This window comes from Cottoperca gobio, chromosome 21, assembly GCF_900634415.1.
Source record: "Cottoperca gobio chromosome 21, fCotGob3.1, whole genome shotgun sequence".
Classification (NCBI taxonomy): domain Eukaryota; kingdom Metazoa; phylum Chordata; class Actinopteri; order Perciformes; family Bovichtidae; genus Cottoperca; species Cottoperca gobio.
Window position 1 is genome coordinate 21,709,510 of NC_041375.1, and position 16,006 is coordinate 21,725,515.

At 38.3% G+C, this 16,006-nt stretch overlaps 2 protein-coding genes across 3 annotated transcripts; both read right to left on the reverse strand.

Moving 5' to 3' along the window:
- Positions 1-471: 471 nt before the first annotated feature.
- On the reverse strand, positions 472-10,072 carry gpr161b (G protein-coupled receptor 161b). Of its 2 annotated transcripts, none has more exons than XM_029459129.1 (6): positions 9,121-10,072; positions 6,599-6,986; positions 5,009-5,730; positions 4,526-4,633; positions 3,582-3,707; positions 472-2,484 (listed from the first exon to the last, which is right to left on the reverse strand). In XM_029459129.1, exons 2-6 carry the CDS (start codon positions 6,940-6,942, stop codon positions 2,213-2,215), a joined length of 1,572 nt encoding a protein of 523 aa, XP_029314989.1. In that variant the 5' UTR covers positions 6,943-6,986; positions 9,121-10,072; the 3' UTR covers positions 472-2,212. The 2 variants fall into 2 exon arrangements, with proteins under 2 accessions (XP_029314989.1, XP_029314988.1); XM_029459128.1 differs by having other exon boundaries at positions 6,599-6,989.
- Positions 10,073-10,217: 145 nt separating this feature from the next.
- Positions 10,218-14,898, reverse strand: otc (ornithine transcarbamylase). The gene is made up of 10 exons (XM_029459130.1): positions 14,699-14,898; positions 14,439-14,577; positions 14,241-14,322; positions 12,907-12,994; positions 12,520-12,673; positions 12,301-12,423; positions 11,804-11,857; positions 11,565-11,714; positions 10,838-10,975; positions 10,218-10,558 (listed from the first exon to the last, which is right to left on the reverse strand). The coding sequence occupies exons 1-10, from the start codon at positions 14,779-14,781 to the stop codon at positions 10,499-10,501; spliced, it is 1,071 nt and encodes a 356-aa protein (XP_029314990.1). The 5' UTR covers positions 14,782-14,898; the 3' UTR covers positions 10,218-10,498.
- Between the last annotated feature and the right edge of the window lie 1,108 nt (positions 14,899-16,006).

Genomic DNA, 16,006 nt, shown 5'->3' on the forward strand with positions numbered 1-16,006 from the left:
AGCAGACATTTGGGACAGCCTTAGTCATTAGCTTCAGTTTGAGACGAGTTTAAACCGGTTTGTCCTCCACTGCTGCGTCTGTGTAGCAGAGATGAGGAGCAGAGCTACGGATATCTGGTGAGCTCAAATGTTTCTGAACCTTTTTTTTTGTCATTTCAAACTCAACTGGCGCTGACTCGCGTGACATCACTTGGACATTTAGCGCTGCGCCCACAAACAGATTTACACAACTTCTTTCACATTATGCAGATATACTCCTGTAAACAGACTTTGATGTTTAACATAGGTGGAGTTGCCCTTTAAGAACATCATCCAGTCTTGTTTCAATCCTCACACTGGGGTTTTGACTTGACTCTAATGGGAAGACATGAGGCTGGTGACAGGTGGTGGGTGTTGTTGTAAAGACACCAACACGGTTCAGTTTCACAGCAACACAAACAATAATATAATAAATAAATGGTTTAGACAATATAATGTAAAAAAAAAAGTTTTAATAGAAGAATACAAAACTTTAATGCAAATATTTGTTTCAATACTCACCGTATAGTGAAAATCAAAAGGTTACATCACTTGTCAGGTGTATAGGACAGTTCAAACATATGACGATACGAGGTAAGACTGAAGCGCTCTACTTATTACAAATGTCCTCTCTGAGTTTCTTTCATAATAGTAAAGGGAGCAGTGGAGTGTATAAACTGAGGTAAACCACATGTACCAATTAATATTTACTAAGACACTGTTGTAGATTAAGACCAGCACAATTTATTTTTCAGCGAGTTGATTTTCAATGATAAAGCAATTTATTCCTGACATTTGAGTGACTTCTCAGTAAGCACATATGAAATGTGGACTTTTGCTAATGATTTCTCATGAATACAATAGTCAGTTCCATACTTTTGGACTCCATTTGATTGTTATTTAATGTCCTATTCACTACATCACTGCTCATAAACGGCTTTACCTTGGGTGGCAAGCAGAAATGCTGAACGCAGTAATAATCGCCTTTTGTGATACACTGAGTGGTTTCTATGAGAACAAGCACGAGCGCGTGTTCAAGTGCAATTACTGCTGCAGATAATGTCCGGACTGTCTCTGTTTCTACTCTGCAGGTGCCATCAATACTATAAATAGATCAGGGCTGAGCGATACATACACACTGTATCACTATAATAAGTTTAAGGTTTTCTTATATTGAATTACAATACACAATTTACTGTTTTAAAAAACAGACATTTCCTATACACATTAGTTTCAGGGTCATAGTTGGGAAGTTATCCCAGCATGCACTGTGGTAGGAGTCAGAGATAGCCCTTGGACAGGATTTCAGTCAACTGTTTTCAATCCATATCAATATACCTTTGATCACAGCAGACAGTTGGACTTGTCATCGTAGGAAAAGCTCAGGTGTTCATAATAACATTACTGATGGCTCTGTGCTGTTTAAGTGTCCTAGTAAGTCACGAACAGTGAGCCTGCATGCACAACACCAGGACCCTGAAACTGAAGCAGCTAAATGGAATTCATCAAAAAAGAAAATTCGATCATTAGTACACCTGTGATTTGTTTCCTACTCTGACATGTCAAAAATGTCGTCTGTGAAAAAGGTGTTTTCCTCCGTCAAATTTCACCAGAAAGAATCACTGAGGGTGTCTGGTAAGAATATTGTGTGATGACTAGTCAGAATTATCACAAACGAGTTGTACATATGTAAACAAATTGTCATTTCTATCATCACCCAGAAGAACTCAAAATGTAGTTATCGGCTCCATTTCAAATGTCTTCGTTGTTACATTGAAGGTCCTGCACACCTGCCGATTACCAACAAATGAGACATTTTTAAATGATCCGATAGCAGTGTCACAAGTCTTATGGAAGATAGAAATTAGTTGTTTTTTTCATATTTTTTACCCCTAATGAGGCCGATTCTGAAGACTTGCAATAAACAAATGACTACAACAATCTGATGATTTATGTTACAGTAGTAAAGGCTTCCTATTTGATTATATGAATCCATACAAAAGCTTGCAAAGACACGAACGCTGTGCACTTGGTCCAACATAGAGGAATGAATAATGTGCCTCTTCCTGTATCCTAATCATTTCAAGTATGGGGTACCACAGATCACTCTGAACGGGCTGAAACCTTTGCAGTTCCCGAATGAACTGAGTACGGTTTATAAAACGCGTCCAACAAATTAACAGACCTGTTGTGTTCAGGCTAGTTTTTCCTCCACGTCCTGCTCCTCTTCCTCTCGGTCATCTTTAACGATCCCTTCATCGATGCTTTCCAGCCTTAGTCTCTGACCGTCCAGGTATCTGGGTTTCGGTGCTGCCCTGGTCGTAAAGAGCCCCCCCGGCAGAGCCAGATCCTCACCAAACAGGGTGAGTTTAGCGTCACTCTCTATAGCCTTCGCCAAACAGGAGGCAAAGGTGTCGAGAGATTTGTGCACCTCTGCGTGGACTTGAACTGAGGATGTGATTTCAGCTGATGAGAAAAACGCATTTACTATTAGACAAATGTTACAGTCAACAGTGTTTTGTAGCTTCCTGACCACAAATTCCACTCCAAATTATAAGAACAAGTAGCAACAAGCAAGGGAATATTATATTAAAGTGGCTAAATCATTAAAAAAGCCAACATATTTTCACCAATATAAGTCTTCACCAGGGCTAATAACTAACAAACAACACAGGTGGCCTCACTTGTATAGTAGCAACAACCATTAGGAAACAATAGGAAAACAAATTGAAAATACTGAAAACACAAAATAATATGAAATGAGAAAAAGGTGGAATACATGGAAAATAGGTACCCATGTAAATATTTTAATATAGGCTGTGTGCAAAACTGGGAAGAGAGAAAAGAGAGAAGGAAAACATTTATATAGTTTTACAGAAAACATGTGAAGTCTTCCTCATCATTGGGACCAGGTTACTCAAACACATCAAGTCCCTGGGTACAAGAAGCTTTCCTTTGGTTAAGTTTCTGTATTCCGTCTCTCCCCCCCGACCGAAGGTTTAATGCCTTCAATGCCAATGAGAATCATTAGAATTATGAAATTCACTTAAGTGTCTAGCCATGGGGTAATCACAATTTGTTAGTACAAATCCTTCCACGTGTGGACAATACAGTCGGTATTTAACAAAAGAAGTGGTGCAGTTAATGAAATCACTTTGTTCGTAGTGTCAGTTCATTGAATGGCCACTTGAGGCTGGCTCCTAAAGAGAGTTAATCTCCATGTTAAAATGCCCAATATGCCAACTGCACGTGGGGTATATTTTTATATAACTCACCCCCCTATGTGTGACGTCACAGATACTACGTCCATATTTTATACTATGGGTCACTCCTGTGTAGTCTGTTGTTATTAGCCCCGATGAAGACCTACAGTGGTCGAAACATGTGGGCTGTTTTAATAATTTTGCCACTACAATAAAGGCTTTTTAATACAATATATCCTTCCTTGTGTTTCTTTTGCTTGCATTTTAGAGTGGTTGGATTAACTTCCTGTTTATTTATTGAGTATGAAGTGACCTCTCTTCCCCTCTAAGAGTTTGTGGAGCTGTGGTAATGACAGATACCTTTGGCTTGCTCCACCTGGTCTTCAAAGGTGACGGAGCTCCTCCTCTTCGTGGACGGATTCCCTTGGTGCTGTGTGTGGGAGGACCCGTCCGTAGAGAAGTTATCCAGCAGCATCACGTCTGTGCCTGCGTGGGAAACATATCGACAAAAAAGCCGGTTTCATTAAGAACATTTTTTTAGAATTAGAAACCATCTTAATAAAAAGAGAAACAAAACAGTTGGGTAATCAGATTTGACTTTGTGTTTACACATGACATTACTTGCCATCCTCAAATGAAAACATGAGCTGTAATACAGGAATGTGAGGCGGACGGTAACAAAGCTATGCAAGTATGACGCAATAGAGTTTTGAACATCATGTTTGCACGTGCAGTGTGAACCCACTTGTCAGTAAAGATGCAACTTTTGCTGGCATTACAACCACTGGCTTGCTGTTAACCAAATACAACCCAGTGCAATGATGATTAGCATTAAATATAACTCTGTAGTTTTAAAAGGATTAATAGATTAGTTAATTGACAGACAAATAACCACCCCAATTCTGATAAGTACATTTATTGTTTAAGAAATGTATCTATCTATCTATCTCTCTATCTAACTATAATCTGTCTGTCTATCTATCTATCTATCTATCTATCTATCTATCTTTAAGGGAACTCAACTACAACTGGAACTGTTGGTCAATTAATTGATGAACTGAAGTTCTATTTGCAACTATTTTGATAAGTGAAAAAATTATTTTAGATGTTCAATTTTCAAGAAAATATTTTAAGCATTCTTTGGTTCTCAACAACCTTATCCTGATCTATCTTTGGGTTTGTGACTGTTGATTGAAAAAAACAAGACATTTGAAGACATTACTTCGTCCTTTAGGAGGTTCAGAATTCTTATATTGTATGTAGTTGGGAGACAGAGGAAGTGTGTTCTTGTGTGCAACACTTACACGAGTCCTGAGTGAAACTGAAGCCAGTATCTCCTGTGCTGCTCCCTGGGGCCAGCAGATGCCCTCCACCGGCCAGCATGGCTGTCAGGTGTGGGGACATACCCAAGTCTGAAAGAACACGAGCAAGATCTCAAGCAAGATGTACGACATCATACAACACATGAAATAACAACACAGGAATATAAATCCAACAGGCTGTATATACTGTACATAAACTATGTATAACACCATTCATTATCTATTCCAGCCCTCTTTGCACCAACATCGACTCGTTCACTATTGTGTACCCGTTTCAGATTACAGAAACAGTTTAACCTGTTTATAGACATTGTTCCTACTCGACTACAAAATAATTATGTTTTCTTATCTTTTTTTAAGGGACTGCATGTCTGTGTGTATCTTCCCTGAACATTGTTCTTTTGGTCACAGATCCACAAATGAAAATGATTTGCGTGACAAACAGAGCCGCTGCTGTTCTCCCACCTGTTATTCTGTTGGAGATGCTAAAGAGGCGGGACGTCCTTTGCCGCGTGGCGAACGACTCTCTGTAGTAGCGATCTCCAAAACACATCCCCAAGAGCTCCTTCCTCACCGTTTTATTCCAAAGACCGTAGATGAGCGGGTGGCACACTGCACTGCAGAAAGACAGCCACGCTACCAAAGTCTCCAGTCCCTGAGACACACTCCCTTGTCCCCACAAAGCCTCGGTACACACCACCCCGACATACGGTCCCCAGCTCATGAGGAAGGTGCCGATCACCACTAAAATGGTGACAAAGGCCTTGCACTGACTCCCTGCATACACCAGGCTCCGTCGACTTCCATTAGATGAAGTCGAGGTGCTTGAGTTTTTACGTCCGTTTCTCTGAGCTCCAGTGGAGTCGACCTGGGTAACAATAACCGTCCCACAGTGTACTTTCCTGGCTTTCATGCGGGCAACACGGAAAATTACTCCATAACAGGCCAGCATGGTGAATAAGGGGGGAAGGATGCACCAGGTGACCCAGAAGGCCGTGTAGCTCGGCTCTCTGTGCCAAGATGCAACGCAGGTCCACTTGAAGCAGTCAAACTCAAAGGAGGACCAGCCAAACAGAGGAGGCAGACAGCCCACGAGGGAGTGTAGCCACACATACGCGATGGCGACGACTGCCCGGTTTCCGGTGATCTTCATAGGGTAGATCATCGGGTAAAGCACTGCGTAGTACCTGTTAGGACGAGGGGAACATGGTAAGTAAAGGAAACTGTTCAATGTAGCCCTCTGGTCCAAGTAACTCAGAGGCTGCTCAGATCTCAGTTAGTGATACAGAAGCTAAAAGCTGCACCCCTCCAACAATGCTGGAAAATGTTTTTTGAATAGCTGCCCAACATAAAAGGATGTTTGGTGGCAGAACATAAACATGCACTGTAATCATAGATTCCCTAAGGTGCAGAGGGTAATTAGGACAGCAGTGAGAACAGTGAGGATTGTGTGCTGCAGAGCTCATGTACAGTAGATCTTAGTAACTTCACTTAGGAATAACAATAAAATGTAACCAGAGTGGTATTCAATGTCGATTCCAACCAACCTGAAGTGCATCTACAAAAACTAATCTTTACCTAACTTTAACTGAAACCAGGGAATGTTTGGTAGGCCTATTGTTGATTAATAAATGATAAATTGATTATCAAAATTGTTGACTCTATAGGGTAAAGATTTAGTGAGCCCTTCTTTCAAAATATATCACCGTCTACTCTCACACTCTCGCCGATAGGGATGAAATAACCAATAATTTCACATTATTGTATTTTTAAAAATAAGTTAAAAACCTGTAGTTTATGCACAACTGAGTGTAAGAAAGGCAAAGATATAGTGGGCAAAGATGTATCATTTAATATCCCATAGCTCTGAACTAATCAAATCTAGCTGACATTATAATAATAATAATAATAATAATAATAATAATTTCATGGCCTGTATATTGTGCTCTCTAGATAAAGTTACTATATGCAATGTGAGATGTCCCTCGTACTGATAAACCAACAGCAACATGTTAGTAGTAGAACTTATGACTCTAATCATTATCCAGCACTAACCTGTCAATGGCAATAGCTCCGAGAGTGAGCATGCTAGCAGAGCTGATGAGCAAGTACAGCAGGGCAGTAAAGTTACACCACACCACCCCAAACACCCACTCCCTCTTTGCCGAGCTCACGGCCACAAACGGCAGCACCAGCATGGACAGCAGCAGGTTGGACAGGGTCAGGCTGAACACAAACTTGTTGCTGGGTGTGAGCAGATATGGCCTGCGATAGAGGGTCACCACAATCAAGAAGTTCCCCAGGCAGGCGAGGAGTGTGATGGTCACGATGGAGACCGACTCCAGGGCAGCCAGACCCTCACCATTCCCCACTGTGGTACAGTTTCTACTGGTGTTCATGGTGAGAGGCTGGGCCACCACACAGGTGAAGGAATGGTTGGAGACTGCTGATAGAAAGGCACGGTTAGAAATTACATTACATAGAAAGCCAAAATATTTACAAAGTGTTCCAATCTGAATGTTAAAAGGGCTGAACCAGCATGTTATAGTTCTTTAAATATAAAAGTCATGTATACGTAAACATTTCTGCTGCCAACTTTTCAATTTGCAAGATGAATAGTTTTAATTTAGTTTTCACTTCCTATGGAAATCAAGTTCTTGAAACTTGCTTGAGCTTTGAATTGAATTTGTTTGTAAATTTTACATCACTGTTGTGTGTTAAAGCAATTCAGGGAAACAACTAATAATTATTTTCATAGCTATACGTAATTTCCCAGACCCAACGGTGATTTCTTCCAACCAGATATATAAAACAGAAAAGCAGCAAATCATCACATTTAAAGAAAACTGGAACCAGAGAATGTTTGGCATTTTTGTTTGATCATTTTAATTACACAATCAATCAATTATCAAAACCATTGACAATTTATTTTCTATAATCTCAGCTCAGATATGACTGCATGACCTCATTACAACAATGTAACTTAGGTAAACATTGAGGCAGACTTTATGTTCATAGTGATGATGGATTACACATCTCAGGTACCGGTTTAAAGAGCCTACTATTTCATCTTCCTACTGCATGGAAATGAGTTGAAACCAGTGGCTGACAAAAATGTTTGTAAAGGTAAGTACATTTAATCAATACTGTGTGTTACTGTATTTAGCACACAGTATTGAGGTACTTGTGTTCATGTTTCCATTTTGTGCTACATCATACTTTTACTCCACTATATTTCAGAAGGAAACATTAGCCTATACATTTTACTCCACTATATTTATCTGACAGCTCTACTTACTTTGCATACAAACACATCATAGTTTTTTCAAGGATCATATAATTAACACTTCATAAACACAACAAAAATAACATTAAATTGCAGATTTAACCATCCAGCAGTATACAAATGTGTCAATAGTAACTCCAGTTACACATTTATGCGATCTACCTAATGATGACATAAATAATATAACAATGAGAGCAGCAGATAACACATTTTTAACATTACTTAAATACTAACATTACTTAAATACTAACTTTTACTTGAAATATGTAGGCTAGTTTAGTATTGCCATTTTTATTTTAATAGTATTTCTGCCACTGGCTTTAAATTTAACAAAATAAGAAAACTAAAAATAATCCATTACATGCAAAAGTTCTACATTCAAAAAGTAAAAGTTATTTAAAGTATCAAAAAGTACTCATTATGCAGAATGGCTCCTTTAACAGCGTTATAATATTATAGTTTAAATCACTAACGAATACATGTAAAATTATTTAATGTGGAGCCAATGTTATACGTGCTGTATTAGTAGTATAGTACTGCATTAAATCATCTAAGCATATATTTTATATGTACAAAATAGGCTAACTAGTAAGTATCAAATAAATGTAACATTAGCCGAGTAAAGGTATAATATCTAATAAGGAAATTAATAATAACATAACAATGACAGGGGCAAATACCACTTCTGTAACAGTATTTAATACGAATTTGAGGTATTTTACTTGAAATAAATAGTTTTACACAGTTGGATTGGTAATTTACTTAAATTAAGTATTTCTTCCACTGGCTTTAAATTGGACTATGCTCGGGAACGATAAGCTCAGGATGTAGACATGAAACTGACCCCGTATTTACAAGCTTTAACACCAAACTCAAAAGCCTGGAGGCTAAAATTCTCACCAATAAATCGCCTGTGGATTCAGAGTTGAAGTTTTAGCCAAGCAAAGTAACCTTAACGGAAATGTCTTTTGAATTCAAAACCAACGGTCAGATTTCTACCGTTAGCTTCGTTATTTTAACAGTATTTTGCAACAGAAAGTCACATCTATTACCATGGCTGTTACTCGGTTTAACTTTTTGAAAAGATTAAATGACAATAAAAATGAAGTTTACTGATATTTTATGTTACTGATGGGCTCAAAGTAGCTAACAAATGTTCAGTTTGTAAAAGTGTGAAGAGGGTAGTTTCAGTAGTAACGTTAACCCTAGCTAAAACAACTACCGTTAGTTAGCCTAGGTTAGCTAAAACTTTCTCCCATTGTCCCCCCGAAGCACAGCTCTCCCTCTTTACCTGCTCTGGTTCGGCGCTGTGGGTCCACATTTTGTCCTCCTCAAAGGCAAACCGTCCATTCTACTTGTCCGTTTTCACAGCATAAACCAGTAACTGAATGCTGAGCCGAAAAAATGTCTAAAAAGCCTCCTCGACATTGTGAAGTTTGATAACGTTTGTCCCTCCTCAATCCCAGACGGCCAGCTGCGGCTGCAATGGCGCCCTCCTCCCACCTCCTCAGCTTCAACTCTCATCGCAGACTCCTTCAGTGTGTGGGTGGTCCCCGATTGAGAATAGTCTTGTTTTCATATTGTAGTTAGCTGTAGTTAACTTTATTTCCCCGTGGTTAACGTGTGTAACTTGTTGTAGTATTGTATACAAGCTATGCGCTTTTTAATCATGACACAGTATGTGCTGAAAAACAATTTAAAAGTACTTTTTTATTATGTTTCAGATGCAATATGTAGTTGGTGAATGTCAAGTTTACAAAAATCAATGCACGCATGTGTATTTCTTTAATGACAAGCTGGTGGTGTGAATGGTGAGCTGGCTGGACCACCCACGTAGATCAAAGCTTCCCGCACATCAACAACACGTCAGCGTGTCATTTTACGTTATCCAATCAGAGAGCCGGGACGTTACCGACTACTTCCATTGGACGGCGCACTCTGCCCGAATATCACCACCAGGAAACTTGTTGTGTGCTATACATGTATAACACCACTAGGTCACCAGGATGCCCATGCCATACAATTTAAACCTAATTGTGAGTAGTATGAAATGCATGTGATCCATACTGCTATGCTTTGACAGTTGAAATTGTTTACAAATATATTTTCTTACTGTACCGATTCAATTAAAAATGTGTGGTATTCTCTGGAAAACGGTCTGCTGTCTACTGTTAAGTATATGATTGTTCTATATTAGGCAAAAAAACAAACAGAGTGTTGCTTAAGCAATGTATTGTGCATGTAATATATAGCATATCTTTGCATTTGTGTAAATAGTGTAGAGAATGCAAGGAATGTGATTGGTCACATTAAGGCTGATTGCGTTTTCTCCTTCAAGTTTCCGATGCTGTTGGAGAATGTTGTGAAGTCAAGACGCTATTCAACAAGTTGAAGAAAGGCTCAGAGATCTTTTACTTTTCAGTAACACATGTCAATCAAAGACATTTCCACTATCCATCACAATAAATGTAGAATGTAAACAGATAACTTTGGCCTATAATTGACAGTGAGACAAGTCACACAATGCGATACATGCTCTAAATCATCATCTAAAAGTGAGTTAAACAATGTAAATCTAGTGTTGTAATGGTGCCATCAATGGATGAAATCTGACATTGAACTATGTATTGATTGTATTAATGAAACTGTCATACGTCATGAGTCAGACGTTAAAACTTTTGCATGGGTATCTGTGGCGTGTAGTCAGTCAAAAGAGAAACCATCAGCCCCTGAAAGAGAAAAGAGTTGTGATGAACAATAAACGGAAAATCAAACTGGAGGCAAAGACTATTCTGACAGGATCAAATTAAGCCCATACTAGAATAAAACTATAAATTAAATGTGTTTCTTTGTTGTCTACTGAGTATTTGGTTATCTACTCATTTTAAAGTCCTCCTTAAGTGGAGGGGAGGTCCGCTGCATAAACCTGTGACTTTTTGACCGTGATTTTGTGCAATCTTGTGTGTGCACGAAAAAAAAACAACATAGATAATAATCAGGTGACTCACCATGATTGTCCACTTTCTATTCTCCGCCTCGGGGAAGACGAGGGAGCGGGATGAGTAGAATACTTCGTCATCCACCTCCTCCATTTTCCGGGGGAGGCAATGCAGGAAGGTCCAGTCTGGTTTGGCCACACTTCCCGTCTGTAGTGGACCAGTGCCAACATGGAGTTATGACCCATTTCAACTCAGGGTTAGACTCAGACTCATTCGATTGTCATTCGATAACATGGAACCAAAGACTAAATACAGTATTAGAAGAAAAACTCACTTTTCAGGTTTGACCAATTTTATAATGTCTTTCTTTTTTCTTTTAAAAACAACATTTAATTAACTAACTTTTTTTTCTTTTCTAAATATAAAATCGGGACTTCTAGCACCTTCCTGTATTAATCCTAGGAGGAAATATTCTTTAATAATTAGATTTTTTCTCCTTTGCAATAATTTACTTGCCAGACATAAATACATATTTTCATTGACAGAAACTGATATCTATACATCTATATAATCATGCTTTGTGTACAGCATGTTTTAGAATGATTTCATTAATGTCAGGGAGTGTGGACAGCTGTCAAAAGGGACCAATTTGGGAACATGCACTGCCAAAGAAACAACTAAAGCAACTTCTCCAAAAGCTACTCAGATGTTGTCGGGGACACTTTGAATTTTAAGACAAAAAGAGTTTTTAAAAGTTGCTTCTAAATAATAATAATAAGACAATGTCCTCCTTTACCTGCATTGTAATCTGGTAACCCTTAAAGTCTTTGAGCCTCTTTTTCTTCTCCTCCTCCTGTCCCATGCTGACCCAGGTGTCGGTGATCAAAACATTGCTGCCGTGGGCGGCCTCCATCGGGTCAGAGGTCAGAACCAGCTGGGTCCCATGCTGAGACAAAATGCAATGTTATGAAATAATAAGAAGTCTTTGACAATATGTCTGTTTATTATAAGGACAACTGAAGAATAAACTCATACCTCTTTGGAGAGTCTTTGTGCCTCTTGAATAACACTCCTCTCTGGCTCATACCCCTAGGAATTAAGATACCGTTTTATCTTGTAGTGTTATTGATGTACATTACAAAACAGAAATGGCCATAATGTTTAAAATGTTTGATTTGGGAATCAACTTGAGTTCTTTCACTACCACACTCAGAAGAAACCACCCAGCGTGTTTAACATTAGACCTGAGCTGAATACCTCGGTTAAATGGAATTTGATCCACTACAATATTTAAATCCTTTCACCAGTCTTTTCAGTTAGGTTTCCGTTTTTCTTAAAAGGATATCATCTTTATTTAGTTTAATTTTACAACAATACGTTTCACTGCTTATTTTCCAATAATGACCCCACTCACAAGAAGCACGTGGGGAGATTCAATACCCGCAAACTACAAAACAAGAATCTACTAGAAAGAAAACAAAGTGCAGTAAAACAGAGGCCGGATGTACATAAGAATATAAAACAATGCAAACCTTTGGTGTTGCAATCTTAAGATGAACTCCCAATTTAGCTGCAGTCATCATGAAGGAGTGGAGCACATTGTTCCCATCTCCAATCCAGCTCACGGTCAGTCCACTAAGGGACCCATAATGCTCCTGGAAGAGAATGGTAGTTAGTGGTATTTAGAAAACACTGTCATTATCATTTACTGGAAGAAAAATGCAGTACGTGTTCAATAGGAGTTGCAGTACCTGTAAGGTGAGGAAGTCAGCCAGAATCTGGATTGGGTGGTAGAGGTCAGACAGGCCGTTAATGATGGGGATGGAGGCCTCCTTATGCAGCTCCTCCAGTGTAGAGTGGCTGTACACTCGTGCCAAGACAATATCGCAGAGTCCTGAGAGAACCCTGTGGGAGGAGTTTCAAGATCACAGAAGTGGACATGTACACAGGGGGATTTGGTTCATATCCTGGGCCACAAACATTCTTCTTTGCAGTGGACAACACAAACTGCCCCGCTCTCTAAATATCAGCATCGGCCATTGAGAAAACACATATCGGTCGACCACTACAATCTACATCAGACAACTTACTGACGTTAATTTAATTTCTATAGGTGGAATCATAATCATAAGACTTACCTAGCTGTGTCTGTGCCACTCTCATTCACTCCCAGGTGGATGTCCTGAGAGGTGAGGAAACAGGGGTGCCCACCCAGCAAAGCAAAACCTGTAATTATAACATTGAAACAGCTTACACTTTTCCTAATGGCCAATTGACTAGACAACACTATATTTAGTAAAGTGCCACAACATTTGCCACATTTAAGTACAACTTTGACATTTCTAGAACACTTTTATCAATAGTCAAAGTCAGGATTTTAGAAAAAATCGCTAACATTGTGTTTATTAAATGATTTCCATGTGAAATACTATATTTAGTCTTCAGGCATATGGGACTACCGTTTCTTCCGAAAATAAAATATGTAGAAAAAACAGTATTCCATGTGCCCAAAGACTAAAGATAGTAATATAAGAAAACCCACTTTTCAGCCAAATGGTTTAACCGAGTTTGAAAATGTCTTCCCTTCTTTTATATATTTATTATTATTTTTCTTTCTTTCTTTTCTAAATATAAAACCCAACTTCCAGCACCTTCCTGTATTAATGAAATACGATATAATATATGGAATTTCGGCTTGAAGATGTGCTAGTAGGGGTGAGGTGTTGTGTTCCTCTATTATAGATGGGCACTGTTGAATTGTCTTTACACGCTACACATTTCCTGTATACATTTTTTTCTTGTTTAAAACTCAATTAAAATATTCTTGAGGAAAATGTACAACCTCATGTAAGCGTTGAAGGGAAGCAGTACAGGAGAAAAGATGAGTGGAAATAGTTGCCGTCTGTTTTGTTCCTGGGATGCACTGAAAGTCGCCTTTCAGCAGTTCTTTTGTGTCCGTATGTCCACAATGACTTTTACACCGTTGCACTGATGAATAGTATCAGTCCAACTACATTTCTGTTAGATCTTTGTCCTTAATGCTATTTAATGTTTTCTTTTATTATAGGTTAGGTTTATTATTAGTAGAATGTTAAATTGTATATGTCATTATCACTATTTTACTTGGATATACAGTATATTTAAAATTGATGCATCAACATCATGTTTGTAATTAACCTTTTTCTACATTTACATTTACACCTGTACACGTGTATTTTTCCTTTTCCTTTCTTTTAAATATATTATCTCATGCACAACTAGAAATAAGTATGCATCTTACATATTACAAGTGCACTGTAAATTAAGCATCTTTCAATAAAACGAATCATTTTTCTGTAAAACAAAATATATAATGTCAAGTGTAAATGTGACATATATCTTTCAAAAAATGTGCCCACCTTCTATAATATGTAACTCATGGTTTTTGTTTAACTGAAGCACATGTGCAGATACTAGTAAACAAAAACGATACCAGTTTCTGTGGACATTCTTGTTCTGGTGCTCCTCTTCTCAAATATCATAGCAATGGACTTTCCTTGCAGAAGAGGAAGATACTGAAATAGAAATGACAGTTAGCTTCCCTTAAATGACCCACCCTGAGGCTACAGTTGAACTGAGGACACTTAACAAATGGACAATGCAGTTGACATTATTAGCTAACGTTAGCTACCTGTTTGTCATGCTTGATCCGATGTTTTAGATCCCCCGACACCCACAACAGCCTCTTGATTTCATCTGAGCTAAAGTCTTTCAGAGTGAGACAGCTGCGGCCCTTTAAATTCACCGAACCAACGGAAGCAGCTCCAATGCTGAGAAAGTAACAAAACGAGGGCATAATGCATGCATTACTACTTGTACAAAAAAAATACTTGCATTGCTGACACAACTTGACAGCTATGCTAATTTCGAAAGTGATCAGGAGTTTCTTACCTAAACCCTCGTGCTGAACAGTCTTGGAGAGTTTTCGAACATTTGAAAAGGTGGTTGCTCACAGATAGTAGTTTAGTAGACATTGCAGCTCAAGGAAGATACTATGAAAGCGTAATGTTGTGGGACCAGAGTAAAGTTGCATCACTGCCTGTCCCATATGACATGTGGCGTGGGCGTCACCGCGAGACCAGGAAGTGAAGCGTGGCTCTCTTTTTTTTTCTTTCTCCCCCCCCTTGTACTAACATCATGGCTGCGTGCAGATCCCGCTTCCATTTGAATTGTAGGACAAGTGTAAAAATAAATTCCTTAATCTTATAATCTCATACATTTGAATATTTGTATCTACACTCTTTCAATGTGCTATGTTCATTGTATTGTTAAGCACCTTGTATTGCAACTTTGCATGAAAGGCACTATATAACAAAAAAAAAGTTAGATTTTTAAGTTTCCATCAGTACTAGATTAGTTATGATGATGCTTCCACCCTCATACCCCTAAATTTAGTTTTCATTCTGCCCTTAGATTCACTGCCTGAGGACAATTCAGAAGGATGGTTTCAAACCACTCAGTGTGCAAGTGTATTCACTAAGTGTTTTCCTCTTTTGATTTGTTTAACTCTGTGTATTTCCATGTATCTCGACATCATTGCAAATGATTGGGAAACACAATAAATAAACATGTTAAGGGCTTTTTTTGTAAATCATATATTTCTATTATGCTAAAAAAGTTCCATTGCATTTTTCTTTCATAAATGAAAAATACACTAAGGTTTCACTTTCATATACTTAGATTTGTGTAACCAAATGTTCCAACACTGTTGTTACACCACTCTTCTGTGTTGTAGGAGGTGTCTTTTCTTTCTTCTATTTTAAAAGACGAGGCAAATATATATTTCATGTCATCAATGAACCGTTGCACTGTGTGACACCATTTTCCTTCAGTATGATGAACAAGAACACCGTAGCTTATTTTCAGCCAATCCAAGAGCAGCACGGCCTAACGTCACCTCCAGCGAAAACTCACCTGTGACGCTTTTGTGATATTTTCTTTTCTCAAAAATCTGAATGAATTTGTATAATAACTGATGGTTTTGATGTTCCCCTCATTTTAGGAAATCATCCATTGTAAAAAGATTGACTTTTTAATTATTGAGTCAAAGAGCATCATAGTATGTCAATGCTTATTTCTATTTAAAATAAAGAATTGAGGTATTTATGTACAATCGCCGATATAAACGCATGATGTGAAATGTAGCGCACTGTATTTTGAGATTCAAACGGCATTCAAAATAAGCAAATGAAAAGGACA